This window comes from Centrocercus urophasianus, unplaced genomic scaffold (assembly GCF_019232065.1).
Source record: "Centrocercus urophasianus isolate 14NV4802_14NV808 unplaced genomic scaffold, USGS_Curo_1.0 seq_30, whole genome shotgun sequence".
NCBI classification, from domain to species: Eukaryota; Metazoa; Chordata; class Aves; order Galliformes; family Phasianidae; genus Centrocercus; species Centrocercus urophasianus.
Genome location: NW_024884867.1, coordinates 1,201,590 through 1,216,408, shown reverse-complemented (window position 1 = coordinate 1,216,408; position 14,819 = coordinate 1,201,590). Strand labels below are relative to the sequence as shown.

Genomic DNA, 14,819 nt, shown 5'->3' with positions numbered 1-14,819 from the left:
GGGGGGGGGGGAGGAGGGGGGCAAAAAATCCTATAGCGATAAAGGAGGGGATGGGATGGGATGGGATGGGATGGGATGGGATGGGATGGGATGGGATGGGATGGGATGGGATGGCATGGGAGCGGTGCCCGCCCCCTCCTCGCTGCGCCGTCCCGGGGCGGTGCTGCCGGTGCCGGCTGGGCGGAGCGCTCCCCTCCCGCAGCGCTGCCGGCGGCGCGGTTCCCTGTGCGCACAGCGGCGGTGGGCGATGGGCTCGGCGCAGTCCGTGCCCCCCGAGATGCGGGCGCTGGCGGAGCGCACCGGCTGTGAGTAGCGCCGGGGGGGGGGGGGGGTTCCCGGGGGGGGGGGAATCGCCGTGGGCTGGGAGGCGGTTGGCTGATTCCCGGTCCCGGCGGCACCCCGTTGCTCGGATCTGGTAGGAAGGACCGCCTCCAAAAAGTCCCACGGAGAAGAAAGGTCGGGGCCGGAGGGGACGCAGCTCTGTGAGCGTGCACAGCGGGACCCCCGGGCTGCAGCCGCTGCTTCCCATCTCCCCTCTCCACCCCCCCCAGGAACACCCGCAGTCCAACAGCCGTAGGTGGAGGGCAGCCCCAACGCCCCTTCATTTCAGCGCTGATGGACTCCTGGGGTTGATGTGGGACGCTGGGGGGGGGGCTCGGAGCGCTGCCCCGTGCCGCGTTTGGGGAGAAAAAAGGGGAGAACGGCTCCTTTGGCATCGTGCTGCGGGAGATGCGGGGCTGACCCTCGAGCAGCCCACGGGCGATCGCGGGTCCAATCGCACTGTGGCTGCGATCCCCTCTGAGCATCATCAGGGATTTGGGTTTGCAGTCACCGCAACAGCAGCAGGCGGACAACATCCCGGGGGTGGGATGGGGGGTGGTTGGGGGCTTCACCGTCACCGCAGAGCGACCCCGGAGCCCCCAGTGCTGCCCACGGGGAGCTGAGAGGCAGCACAGCGCCTGTGTGGGGCACTGTGAGCGCTCGGATCGATGCGGCGCAGGGTTCAGGGCTGGGAAACGGCAGTAACTAATGGAGCCGTTAATTAAACATCATAAAAGAGAGAGGGAGACGGAGCAGCAGCGAGCGCGGACCGTTGCTGCGCTCGTTCTGTTACCCACGTGCGGCTGCGACGGGGCGCCCCCGATGTGTCCCCGCGTGTCCCCTCACCTCTCGCTCTCCCCCCGCAGTCACCTCGGAGCAGATCGAGCAGCTCCATCGGCGCTTCAAGCAGCTGAGCCACAACAGGAAGACCATCCGGTACGGGCTGTCCGCTGGTGGGGTCGGGTTACAGGGGAGGGGGAGGGAGGAGGAAGGCAGCAGCGATCCCTGGGCCCACGTCCTGGAGCATCGCACAGAGCTCCGTGCGCTGGGGACCCAAACCCTGGGCACCAGCATCACCCACTGATACACGGCGCTGCTCGCTGCCACTCTGAACCGGGGCAAAAGCTCACACTGGGGTAAAACCCTTTTCTTGTGGTGGCGTCGGAAGGATGGGCCGGGATTTCTGCCTGCAGCGTTCCCTCCCCTCCCGCCCTCTCTGCCTTGTTCTGTGCAGCAAAGAGGACTTCGACACCATCCCCGACCTCGAGTTCAACCCCATCAGGGCCCGAATCGTTCACGCCTTCTTCGACAAGAGGTAAGTGCAGCCCCGAGGGGGGGGAGCAATAGAATCACAGCGTGGTTGAGATGGAAGAGACCTTACAGCCCCCAGCCCCTGCCCTGGGCTGGTTGCTCTCACCAGCTCAGGCTGCCCAGCGCCCATCCGTAGCCATGAGCACCGCTGGGGACGGAGCACCCACAGCTCCCTGTGCAGCCTGGGCTGCGTGAAAGTTGGGCAGAGCTCTGGCCCTGAGGGTTGAGCCAGAGCCAGGCTGGGAATGAGGGAAATTGGAGCTGAGCTCTGGGGAAACACTGGCGCCATGCTGAGCAGCCCTGGAGCTGCACGGTGCCCATAGGGAGGGCAGGTTGGGGCATTGCAGCCGCCATCCCCAGCAGCTCTGCTGCCATCAGGAACCTGCGGAAGGCGCCGGCCGGGCTGGCAGAGGAGATCAACTTCGAGGACTTCCTGACCATCATGTCCTACTTCAGACCCATCGAGATGGACATGGACGAGGAGCGGCTGGAGAGCTTCCGCAAGGAGAAGCTCAAATGTGAGGCGGTGCCGCAGGGCAGCGGGGCTCCGGGGGGCCTCACGCTGACCCCGCATCCCCTTCTCATCCCTCCCAGTCCTCTTCCACATGTACGACGCCGACTACGACGGGATCATCACGCTGCAGGAGTACAAAAACGTAACGTATGGGGGCAGTGGGGGCCTCCTGCTCCCCGCCGCCGCCTCACCGCCCACTGCAGCCCCCGCTGCCCTGCAGGTTCTGGATGAGCTGATGTCTGGGAATCCCCACCTGGAGAAGGAGTCGCTGCGTGCCATCGCGGAGGGGGCCATGCTGGAGGCGGCCAGCGCGTGCATGGCCCGCACGGTGCGAGTTCACACGGGGGGCACAGAGGGGCTGGAAGGGGCCGTGGGTGCAGCTGTGAGGGTTCGTCTCCCGCTGTGCGCAGGGCCCGGACGAGGTGTACGAAGGCATCACCTTCGAGGATTTCCTGAAGGTTGGTGCCTCGCTCTGCTCCCCGCTGCCTGCCAGCACCCGGCCCTGCTCACCCCTTCCCTGCAGGTGTGGAAGGGGATCGACATCGAGACCAAAATGCACGTCCGCTTCCTCACCATGGAGGCCATCGCTCACTGCTACTGACCAGGAGCAGGACGGAGGCTTCCCAGCACCACAAGGCCTCGTTCCGCTCTCTAGAACCGTAAGAGGTATTTTACCTGTAATAAAAGGTATTTGTTTTTATTCTTTGCTGAGAAATGCTCCAGCTGCTGCCCGGTGCCTGATGGAGCTCCGTGTGAAGTTACGGCACCGTCTGCCTGACTGCACATCAACCCCAGATCTGCCACTGTGAGCAGAGCCACAGCACGGCTGGGATGGGGACAGCGGGGACACAGAGGGGCTGGAAGACACAAATGGGGGCACAGGGACACGGGGAGTGGGGGGTAAGGGGACACCACAGGGACATAGGGATGCAGGGACGTGGGAGCGGAGGGATTGGGGGATGCAGGAATGTAGGGCCATGGGGACACAGGGCCATAGGGGGGACAGAGACTGGGGGACACAGGGACACAAGGACTGGGGGATGCAGGAGGAAAGGGTCATGGGGACACAGGGATGTGGGATCTGGGGACCCAGGAATGCAGGTTCCTGGCTGCTTGTGGCTGCCACCCCCACACGTTCCCACTGGAAACGGAGACAACACTGCATTTACAGCACTAATAACCAGAGGCTCGAGGCAGATCTCTGTCTCTAAGGCAGCCCGAGCCAGGAGGGAGGGAGCTGGAGAAAAGGGCAGTGGTTATTTTTAGAAAAGCTGGAAAAAAAAGTGTTTGTTTCTGTCTTACAAACCCATTCCCCTTATGCCACGGCGCTGCCCCCCACCCAGCAGTGGGGCACAGCAGCAGTGGGGCCCGGTGAGCTCCCCAGCCCCAGGGCTCAGGCGCGGGCTCCTTCCCTATGGGGACAGCACAGAGATGCTGCAGCACCGCACGGTGCCCCGGCAGGAGCTGTGTGCTGTCCTTCTCTGCCTGAGAACTGCAGCACAGCACTGCATTGCTGCAAGGCTGAGGGGAAAAAAAAAAGCCCAACCTGCAGCCGCCGTTGCCTCTCCAGGACGTTTTCTTGGAGCATCAGCACTTCCCGCTCAGAGCTACTGGCAGCAGGCTGCACTGCAGCCAGCCAGCCCTACAGAGGATGCACGCAGTCACGGCTGCATGTGCTGCACCGGTGAGACCCCACCAAAGTGGGACAGCAGCCCTTTGCAGAAACAAAAATGCAGCTCCATCACAGCGCTCTCTGGCTGGGTGCCCTCGTTTGCATCAGGGATGCTGGCTGAACACACGGTGCTGCTGTTCACACCGAACCAACCGCAGTGACGGAGCGGCAGCCTGCAAGGACCAGCCCACCCCAACCCACCGCCAGGAGCTGCAGCCGAGGGGAAGGGGAATCCTCCTCCACTGGAGGGGACCCCACATCCTCCCAAGACCGCATGGCTCGGTCCCCAGCAAGTCCATGACCACCAGCCCCACTGCTCCAAGCCCATCTTCCAGCAGCACAGCGACTGCTGCAGCTGTCAGGGCACAGCGCAGAGGGACGGACATGTCCTTGTCACCACAGTGCAGAAAGAGAGGGGAAGTGGCTGCCCGGAAAAGGTCCTGACATGCACTGGCATGAGGCAACTTATCTGCTGCTGCTGGCAGAGGCAGATGGAGAAAGAACAAAGCTGCCCCGAGATAATGAGGCCGAGATAAGGAAGGTCAGCCTGCTAACGAGCCAAGGACACTGAGTGAGACGAGGCAGAGGGTGACAATCCTGAGGTGAGCAGAACAACAAAAGACAGCAGCTCTGTGCTCAGCCACAGGGCTCGAGCAACCCCAGAACTTACTGTGCCCTAACAGCTGTCACTTGCTGGACAGCTTTCATCCAAATTCTTCTCTGCTTCATGGACGCTTCTCTGCAACGTCAGTGCAGTCACCAACACACTGCAGCCAGTTGGTCCCTCTGCTCACTAAAGCAACATGTAGCTCTGCAGCAAGGACAGTCAGCAGCCCAAGTCCCTGCCAGCTGGGGACAGCCTCTGGTGCTGTTAGAGTGCTCAGCATGGGGACTGCCTCATGCTAACCTGAGATGTGATGGGCCGTGGTTTCAGTTCACCCCAACAGACTCGGGAACAAAAGCCACAAACCACGCACATACACATAAAAGAATCAGAAAATATTTAATTTAGAATTGTAGAGAATTAAAAAAATAATTTGCTTTAAAACCATTGCTATGTGTGTGACTTGCTGTGGGTTTCCAGTCATCCAGGCCGGACACGGCCAACATTCACCTCATCAGCCCCATCATCTTCAGTGCCCCTGCCTGTTTCTGGACACATCCCAATGCACTCAAAGAGCAGCGAGCAGCTCACTATTAGGAAAGCAGTGCCAGACACATGGGCTCAGCAAGGTGCTTTCTCCAAATCCCATTTTTCCTCCCCCAGGAGAGGCACCTGCAGGCCGTGCCCTCCTTGCTGCTCTCTCCCATCTCAGCAGTTTGCCATCAGGATTCCTGCCTCCCGAGCAGCCCATGCCCTCTGCCAGGATGGGATCTGCAGCATTCCTCCCACAAGCAGCAGGACAGAACACTTCTGTTCACATCGAAGTGCACAGCTCCCCCTCATCCTCCAGTCTCCCTGCTCCTCTGCAGAGGATCTCTGGACCCTTGCACAACACGCTCTAGCAATCAGCTTGAGGGCAGCCCTGCTCTGCTGTGGTTCACAGCCCCATGTTTTCAGCTAAAGCTCAGCGCTCCCCACCTGCAGCCAACAAGTCCTGCTGGTGCTCAGCCCCTCCGAGTCGCCCTTCTGCCTTCAGCCTCTCATGTGGCAGAGTGCTGAGCCAGGTGAGTTAGCTAGATGTGGTCGTAGGGCACTGCAAGGCTGATGTTGTAGTTGTAACCCATCACCTCGTCGTAGGAAGAGCGGCAGATGGGGAGGACGCTCTCCACAGCCAGCTGGTCCACAGAGAACTCGTAGGCATAGATGATCCCACGATGCCTGTATGAAATACATCCGAGACAGCACAGCATTGTAACTTCACTGTGTATTTCAGCAGGGATAACTGTCAGAGATTACCTGAAAAGTCCAACATTCAGTGCTTCAGAAGACGAACATCAAAGCTCGTCTTTTCTGCACTGGGGCTGTTTGTGCAGACGCAAGAGGAGAAGATTCTCTTCTGCTCCCCTCCTGCCTCCCTCCAGGGACCCCCCAACCCCTGCCAACACACTGCATTGCCTTACAGACAGGTTCAGAGACGTAGCTGCTGTCTGCTGGAACACTGCTCACCCATTGGAGTGGGAGAAGGTAAGCACACCGCAGTTTGTCAGTTCCATCAGACACACTAATGCCCATAAATACCCAAATCTGCAGCTTAAGTACCAGCAGTTTTTCTTGAGGAGGAGACATCATCGCTAATATTTGAAGTAAGGGAAAGACTGCATTCTCTGTCTTGCTTCAGAGGCCTTTATATTCACACCTTAATCACGAAATGCTTTTTTTCCTGTGCTCGGAAGTACGCAGAGAGCCAAAATTCATCAACACTTTTGAAAGGCTTCTCTGCGTTTTTTTTCCAAACACGCTTTGTCTCTGTTTGTGCTCTGGATGATGACTCAAGTGCATATGGAGCCGTTTTTAAAGGCAGTGTCACGCTGTGCTGCAGATCCCAGCCCTCAGAGCTGCGCTCACCTGCGGTGTGCAGTGAGGTCGTCGTCCATGATGCTGGCACCGCGGGGCGTTTTCTCATCAGGGATGTTGGCAGTGATGAGGCTGTGAGAGTTAAACCACACATAGCGCACTGGATGCCTGGAAAACAACCCCCAAGCGCAGTATTAAATGAGAACTCATCGAGCTCAGGGCCCCCCTCCAGCCAGGGGTTCGGAGGCTGCACCTTTGGCTCCTCCCCGCCTGGCGGCGCCGGATGAACGCAGCCTTTAGCACCACCTAGCGGACGGCTGCCGCAATGCACGCGGTGGTGCTGTGGCGCCACCCGAACCTGGCAGCGGGGCCAAGGCCAGCAGCAGCAAGGCGCAGGGAGGAGCTGGTTGCTCCCCAAGGGATCACAGCGCTCCCTCTCCAAAGCAGGGAGTGAGGGCTGATGCAGAAATGCTCTACGCAGCACATGTGAAGAGGGCTGGGCTTTCCTTCCTTGGTTCAGCTGACCCTGAACCAAGCAGGGCTAACAGCAGGTAAAGACTGCTCATCTCCACCACCCTAACCTTCCTTCTGCCCTCTCCCCTACCTCTGCCCTTGCCTTCCATTCACAGCACAGGTTACAGACACGGATAACAACTTCAGCATCTCTCCTCTATGAAGGCCTTTTGACTGAAGCATTCCTTTCCAAGTCCTACATAGATTGAACAGTATTTAAGCTCATGGTTTCACTTTGAGTACATCTCCCCTCCACCTCAGAGCTCAGCAGATCTGCACTGCCTGCCCTCCTTCTTGGCATGCTCATTAGTGCTGCCCCAGAGGATAATCAATGCAGTATTGTCCTTAATGCACCGACTGCATCACATTGGGCTTTATAACTCACAGGGTCAAAAGAGGAGATAGCTGCTATTAATTAATGACAGCTCCCACTTGAACTTCTGACTGTAAATCTCTCATATCACCTCTGTGGGGGAGAAGCATTAATAAAATAACATCAGCATGTATCTGTTCATTTGACTGAGAACAGTGTATCAGCTGGAACAGGTTGCCCAAGGAGGTCATGGATGCCCCAGCGCTGCAGGCATTCAGGGCCAGGCTGGATGTGGCTCTGGGCAGCCTGGGCTGCTGGTTGGTGACCTGCACACAGCAGGGGTTGGAACTACATGATCATTGTGGTCCTTTGCAACCCAGGCCATTCTGTGATTCCATGACTCTATGATTTGGGCTTACTTGTGGCTAAATCCTTCAGGTCTTTATTCAGACAAAGCAAACTCCCCGGGAGTTTTGCCTCAATCAGAAAATGGTAATTTGGCTAACAGAAGCCACTAATAGCCTTCTGTCAGCTCCAGGATCCTTATCTCAGCTTGTACTTTCAGCTCCTTCAGCACTGCCTGTTCTGTGCTTTCAGTACAAACTGTTACTTTCCTATCAGTGTCTGTGTGTTTAAATACCAATCTGGCTTTGCTTGTTGCTGCTAAGGGAAACGTGGAGGAGCAGAACAGAAGCACAGGTACTGCAGGAAGTGTGGCAAGTAAAGAGAACCAGTCACAGCGGGGACAACAGGCAGCAGTACAGCGCTTGAAGGCCAAAGTTTGGTAAGGTCAGAACTGATGGATGGGGCGGGGAGAGGATGCTAACTGAAGTCCAAAGGAAATCCAGGGGTGGAAAAAGCATCCATTCTCCCTTACCCTGAGCAAAAGCACCGCGAGAAGTGAAAAGCCCTCGCGAGCTAGCGGTGCACAGAAGCTCACACACAGTTACCTGGCGTGCATCTCCCAGAGCTTGGCGCCCATCCGCTGGTCCCACACACACACCAGCCCATCTTCTCCCCCACTGACGATCTTCCAGTCGTCCATCTGCACTGCTGACACCCCCAGGCGGTGGGCAAACAGGGAGCACAGCGCTTCGCTCCCGCGCAGGTCGTACACCCTGACCCTAAGGGAGAGCAAAGAACTGGGATGAAAGCAGCCGCACTGAGAGCACGTGTTAGGCTGCAGCAGTACATGTAGGGCAGTGACATGGGTGGTTCTGAGGCAGACTTCTCACGCCGTGCAGGATCTCACTGTCTCTCGGCAGGTCTCAGGTGATAGAAATGAAATTTGGAGGTCATCTGTGTCTGTGCCGCCCAACCTGTGAGAAATGATGCGGTGAAGAAAGGCCATGCGCTCGGCACACCACTAACATCCCCTGCACCCAACCCACGTCCACTAAGGGCTCAGGAAAGATAAACTATTTCTATGGAGACAGAGGACTACATGTGTAGGAAGCCAAGAGAAAAATCAAGGGGATCACAGGTTTCTATGCTAGAGTTATGACTGAGTACCAGTACTGAAACAAAGCGATCCTCAAGCACCAGCAACCACTACCTCTTCTCAAAAGTTCACATACATATATGCATATATAAACCATCTCTCTATATTGTGACTTTGGGCAGCTTTCAGGTACACCTGACTCAAAAAGAACTCAATGAACAGTTTGAAGAGAGGCTATGATTAAAGAAGAACTTTAGAAAAAGAGGAGAGGGCCTCAAGTTGTGCAACAGGTCTATAAAAACAGTTAAAACCAAAGGTGTCATTTTTTACATCTAGTATGTACCACAAAGGAGGATGTTTCCTCATCCTTACGTGTCAAGATTAAGATACAGCAAAAGAGATAAAATGCAGTGAGTGAAAACAGAAGTAAGGGGAAATACTGATCTCAGCTGAAAAGCAGCCAGAGAAAGTTTCTCCCAGCTGAAGGCTATCAAGAATGAAGCCATCAGGTATGCATTAATTCAAAAAAAGGCCAAATCACACTTGTTCCAACACATTAGCTGTATTCTGTTCCACACTCTTGCCACGATCTTAATGGTGTGGCAAGTCTTTCCCTTTCCTTTCTCACACGGAGATTGCATCATAGGATTTTACAAATAACACATTTCAGCAACTGAAATAAAAGGCTGCAGAACGATCCAAAACTCCAACTGAGCAACATCCATCTGACATGCAGAGAAACACACTGGAACAGAGCGAGGAGCACGCTTTGTGTGGCTCTGGGCTCACCCCCAGGAAACCCCCCCCCCCAAACAGTTGCTGATAGTGGAAAGGACTTCTTGCTTTCTCCAGCTCCAGCAGAGAGAACCTTTGGCTAGACATAAGAGCTGTGCTTTGGGTAAGGATGGGGTATTTTGGAAGTGCTCACACTCGGCACTCTCCCTGACTTGCTGCACGTGTTCTGTATGACAATCAAAGCTTCTTCTATTTGGTAAGCACAGTTGGAAACCAAGATGTGTCCTGGTTATTTCATTAGCAAGGGTCCAGGTTTCAGGCAGGTGTCCATTCTGGCACATCCTTGGAAGAATTAGAGTCACATGAGTCGCTTAGATGCGCTTACAAAAAAGAAAAGAGCATTTTGCAAATCTAATGTGATGCTCTAATGTGCTCTAATGCAGACCTGGCACTGCCCTCCATCTCCTGCTTCAACAGCTGGGCTCAGTGGGAGCACATCGGGCTCATCCCAGTTGAAGGGAGCTGTAAGGAAGGTGCTCTTGTGAAAGGCTGTGACTCTCCTGTTCCATTGCTTGAGCAGTGGTTGCCTTTGGGAGAAGACAGAACACAAGTTTGGTTGCACACCTTTCAGCAGTAGCACACACTGGGCTTGCCACGCTGGCTTTCCCCATGCTAATCACTGTCTTAGATACCCACGAGGCTGCAGTGCATTAGCAAACACCCTGCTATCAGATCTTGCACTGGTGTGAAGCACAGCCATGTTATCACATCATCCAGCAGTGTTTCAGGGGAAACATTTTCCAAGTGCTGCATTTAATTCCACCAAGACATTCTCCCAGAGGTGGTGTGGCAAGGCCCTGCTGAGGGGCTCATTCCATAGCAGGGTTAGCGAAGTCCCGGCCCCAGCCCACCTGTGGCTGCCCAACACATATGAGCACCTTTCAGGCAGCTCCCTGTGAAGAGCTGACCTGAGATACACGTGGTTCTGTCTCCTGGATGCCAAACTTATTTGCTGAGCTATTGATTCCTCACGTCTTGTTGGTTTAGTGATGGCCAACCCCTGAACTCAGCTGGTGCTTGAGCTAAATACAGCTGAAAAGCTTTCTTCAGGGGAAAGGCCAAGACATTTACTCTGGTATAAAGGGAGGACATTTTAATCTCACTTAGGGGCTATTAACTTTATCTGCTCTCTCACCACTGTGGGAAAGATTAAAATTGCAGGTAGTTTTACCAGGGTGCTTTGGAAAATCAATTATATGCTTTTAGAGGAAAAAAAGCAAACTCCCAAGGATTCAATTACACATGTCAAACTTCAGATATTTCCTTTATCCCCGTGCTGAAGAAGTGTGAGGTTTGCTTCCGCTGCCTATTCACTGAGAGAGGGGGGAAAGAAAAAAAATGCTGTTTGACAAAATAATCATTTTTGCAAGCTGCTGTGCTGGCGGGATGGAAGGCTGGGATTTGGCAGAGGGAAGCACCCGCCTTACAAGCTGATACCCACATCCACACCAGAGCACCACCTGCAGCCTGGTGCCCAGCGCGGAAAGGAGGAGGGAAGGAACCAGGAGCCATTAGAGACTGGCTCCTCGCCACCCCACATCTCCTTTGGTGCACTGGATCAGACCCCGCACGCAACCAGCCAAAAAAGAAAACCTAAAAATTGGACTCAAAGGGTCTTTTTAAGCACTTTAATCCTTTCGCGCTGACTGTTCCCAGCGCGTCCATTCCTGGCACCAGATACTGTGCAGGGAAAATCCTGCTCCCCAAGCCAAGGAGTTAAAGAGAAAGCTGCTAATCAGCTAAATAGAAGTTGGAATCTGTTCACATGAAAGTCTCTCCTTTTTTTTTCTTTTTTTTTGTCACCTAAGGGACATCGCAGTGTTCCGAAATACACTCCTGACATCGCTTGGCAGACGGACCCATCTCATCCTACGTGATTCATCCCTTAGGTTATTTTTTTAATATCAGAAAGTGAGCTTTTAAATGCCAAGCTAATTTTGCGGGTGGTGGCGGGGAAGTGGAAGATATTCCAAGTGGTCTCGCTGGGCTGTGCACCAACTGCGTCCACCAAATGGCTCAAAAAGAAAGTCTTCCCATGGAGCTTTCCGAAACAAAGCAAACTGGCAGCCACGTCCAACTATTACCTAATATTTTGTTCCTGAAGTTCACGCTGGCTGCGTTTGAAACATTAGAGGAGAGACAAATCCTAGCAGGTCCAGATGTAGGACAGCAGGACAGGAAGTAAGCTAATTGGAAAAGGGTTACAGCTCTTGGTGGTACCTACCTTCTGTCTTTATTGCCTGTAACGAGCATGTTTGGAGGACTGTCCTGGAGGTTGACGCATGTAAAGTCACCCATGGAGTTGCCTAGCTTCCTTAGACACTGACTCGTTTCCAGGTTGTAAAGAAGAACCTGGCAGAAACAGAACAAACACTGGCTAAATGCAGCGTGAGCACAGCTACCTTTTGGTGCAGTGGGAAGCAGAGCGCAGTCACCGCCATCAGAGCTGCTTTGCAGGGCTCGTTTCTCACTGTTCTATTGCAGCCAACATACAGGCACTCCCTGTCAAGAAGGACAGAAACACACATGCAGAAAAGAAAAAAAGAAAATCAAAGTCTCACAATGGAACCCACCGCACAGCTGGCGTGAAGGCTCTCTGCAAGCCTTGTAAGACAGGCAGAGGTCCAGGCAGTCCATAAAGCCATACTCGTTTTCTCCAGGTCAGTTTTTACAGGTTCACACGGGTAAAGAAATCACCTGACTTGCTTTTCAACTTGCATATTTGAAAGAATAGCAAAAGGAAACAGAGTCAGCACTTGTAAGGTTTAGACAGATGGACTGTGCAGAAAGATTCCATCAAACAGAGCAAAAACTGAAGAGCAGAAGTGCACTGACTCAGTGCTGACAGGCCCTGCGACCGGCTTTGCGCAGATGAAGAGAAATTGTGCATCTGAAATGGCAGCTCAGATGGGAAAGGAACAACAACAGCTCTGATTTTAGGCTGCATCCAGGATGACGCCGCCGAGGACTGAAGGGAGGTACGAGCCGTTTCCCTTCTGCTCACCCTCCTCTGTGCTGCACAGCAATCAGTTTAATTATGTTCGCTGTCTCCCCTGTGGGGCCAGATGAGGTTGATCTGTTTGGGCCTTTCCACAAAAAGGGAGGAAGCATTTTTAGATCCAGCAAAACATACTGGGCAAAGTCCGGTGAAGCTCAGTGAAATTCTCAGCTTAACACTGACCTCAAAAAATTACTGCATTTCATGGTGACGTCCCTTTAATTGACTCATTCAATAAAAATAATCATCTATGACCGTGAAAAGAGAAACAGTACTTAAAATATCCGAAAAACAACCAAACCCTTATGGTTTCCATGGCAATACCAGCGTGGCTATGTCAATGCCACGTGAACGTTCTCACCTTGTGCTTTTCTGATTACATCCTCACACGGTTCAAGAAATATTACACTGTCAGAGCACACTGCCTCCACGCTCAGCAGAGCAGTGACGTGATGCTGTCTGCCCTTTCACACCCTCACCGTGCAATTTTAAGATGCATCTGAAAGGTTGAATTAAGAGAGCAGGAGATCATTCTGTGATGGATGTCTCCAAACCTCTAGGAATAAAGCGAAGATGTTGCAGGCTTTCTCCTGCCCCCATTTCTTCCAGTTAAAAGAAATGCAGAGTTTTATCCACATAAATTATCAAGTTCTCCACTAGAATGAAGACACTCATATCCAGTACACTCAGTTACTTACATTTATCATCTCCTAACCAGTTCCCTTTTCCTACAGTATAGTGATGTACAAATTGCTTGCCACAAATACCATTTCTAGCACGTGTTTTTTCATCCCTGAGACCAAAACAAGAAACACAAACCAAAGCAATTTCACCGTATCTCTGTACAGTAAGAGATTCTGCCTTTGCAGGGAGACTTGAAAGCTGTTAAAATAATGTAAACTTCCATTCCAATAAAGTAGCTGCTACAAACTGGAAGTGTTTGTCATCAAGATAAAAAACAACACGCACACAACAGCTCCCAGCACCTCCCTAACCAAAGACAGGGTGAACCACATTCTGGCAAAGGCACTTTGCAGAATTCTCAGTGCAAAGAAAATGAGCATCTCTGCCTTGCAACCAGATTTCTCTTTGGGAGGTTTTGTTGGAAAAATACAAAGTCAACACACTGCTGAACTCAGCGTGCAAATGACAGACGATGGGCTCAACAGCAACACTGCAGCTCCCAGTGTGTGCCCTGCAAGCTGCCCTGCCAGCTCTGCTTACAGCTCTAGAGAGGAGAGGGGCAAATGCTGCTTTCTCCAAAGTCCCCTGGGAATACCACTTACCATGAACATCCAAAGCCTATTAATTTACCTAAACGACCAGCACTTCTGTCTCTCCTATTAACATCTGATACACACTTGAACAGCGATGACCATGGAAGACCATAAAGATGAATTGCTTGCACGTAGCATTCGAAGTTTTGGTGCTTAAAATCTGAGCAAATGTTCCATCCTTTCCTGCTTGTGGTCCAGTTTTAGACCTGTGCTACTCTCCTACATGCAGCCCCAAATGAAAAATGACTGGTTTCTCCTCACCTAACATGCTGCTGCCCATCACTTCCAAAATGTTTCCATCTATTAGAATCTGTAGAAATAACATTTCAGATCCACAAAGCTGCTATAAAAGCTTTTGTTTTGAGCTTCCTCAATTCATGTCAGTCTCCAGTCTTTGAAAGATTGCTTTTTACAAATGTTTACAATGCAGATGAGCATTTCTAGCCAACGAGCCCAACCACCTGGTAGGAAGGTGCTTCCTGTGATTTCCACCCAGCTCCCAGTTGAACTTCTGTCCTGGTCTGCAAATGAACTTCAAAACCTGGTAGGTAAAGAAACAAAAGGAGCACAGAATGCGTTTTGAGGTCTGAATAACTTCTTGGATACAGAGCTTTAAAAGCATACTGATAACAATTTTGAAGATGCTAAAACACCTCTGATGAGCTCTTCTCTAGTGTCTCAGCAACGAGGATTTTCTTTAAAAAGGCCAAGGAGAACAGTGAAATACCTGGTCAATAGGGACTTGAAATAAGGGCCTGTATGTTAAAGGGCAGATAAAGCATAAGATCTTTAGGAGGTTTATAATCCTATAATGCACACTGCAAAGGGATTACCCTTTCAAAGACATTTATAATCCTATAATGGCCACCCAAGACCAGTGACCTAACAGTCACAGACCTGAAGGTAAGCAAACCAAGAGCACTTGGGTGTGAAATGAAGTACCCTGGGATAGCACACTAACGAGCATCCCAGCCCCCATGGGACTTCAGGGGCACAGGGGAGGACAAGCATTAAATACTCCGTGCAGATGTATCAGGATCTAATGCACAAAATAAAAAGCGTTACCTATTAACATTGTTCAAATGAAAAAGTCTGAGTTATTGGATGAGAGCCAAGCAATCTCCCAGAATGCTTAATAATTCAACAAGCCAGAAATAGCTAGAGTACCTTTACCATTATGTTTAGTTAAAGACCACAGAGATTAGA

At 52.6% G+C, this 14,819-nt stretch overlaps 2 protein-coding genes across 6 annotated transcripts in view; one reads left to right on the top strand and one right to left on the bottom strand.

Annotated features, from left to right (window-relative positions):
• Positions 1-4,837, top strand: part of TESC (tescalcin) — a 5,823-nt gene extending 986 nt beyond the window's left edge. The window contains exons 1-9 of one of the 5 annotated variants that reach the window (XM_042828565.1): positions 248-305; positions 1,188-1,257; positions 1,556-1,636; positions 2,011-2,150; positions 2,227-2,288; positions 2,367-2,474; positions 2,557-2,604; positions 2,670-2,812; positions 3,717-3,801. In XM_042828565.1, coding sequence (XP_042684499.1) covers positions 248-305; positions 1,188-1,257; positions 1,556-1,636; positions 2,011-2,150; positions 2,227-2,288; positions 2,367-2,474; positions 2,557-2,604; positions 2,670-2,747 — 645 coding nt within the window. In that variant the 3' untranslated portion in view covers positions 2,748-2,812; positions 3,717-3,801. Of the gene's footprint in view, positions 1-247; positions 306-419; positions 574-1,187; positions 1,258-1,555; positions 1,637-1,979; positions 2,151-2,226; positions 2,289-2,366; positions 2,475-2,556; positions 2,813-3,716 lie in introns of those variants that run through there. The other 4 variants (XM_042828561.1, XM_042828563.1, XM_042828562.1 and 1 more) reach the window with 4 other exon arrangements.
• The window catches only part of FBXW8 (F-box and WD repeat domain containing 8), a 45,418-nt gene continuing 35,395 nt past the window's right edge, over positions 4,797-14,819 (bottom strand). The window contains exons 8-11 of the mRNA XM_042828560.1: positions 11,563-11,690; positions 8,053-8,226; positions 6,328-6,444; positions 4,797-5,640 (exon numbers count right to left, since the gene is read on the bottom strand). Of these exons, the coding sequence (XP_042684494.1) occupies positions 5,496-5,640; positions 6,328-6,444; positions 8,053-8,226; positions 11,563-11,690 (564 nt within the window). The 3' untranslated portion in view covers positions 4,797-5,495. The remainder of the gene's footprint in view (positions 5,641-6,327; positions 6,445-8,052; positions 8,227-11,562; positions 11,691-14,819) is intronic.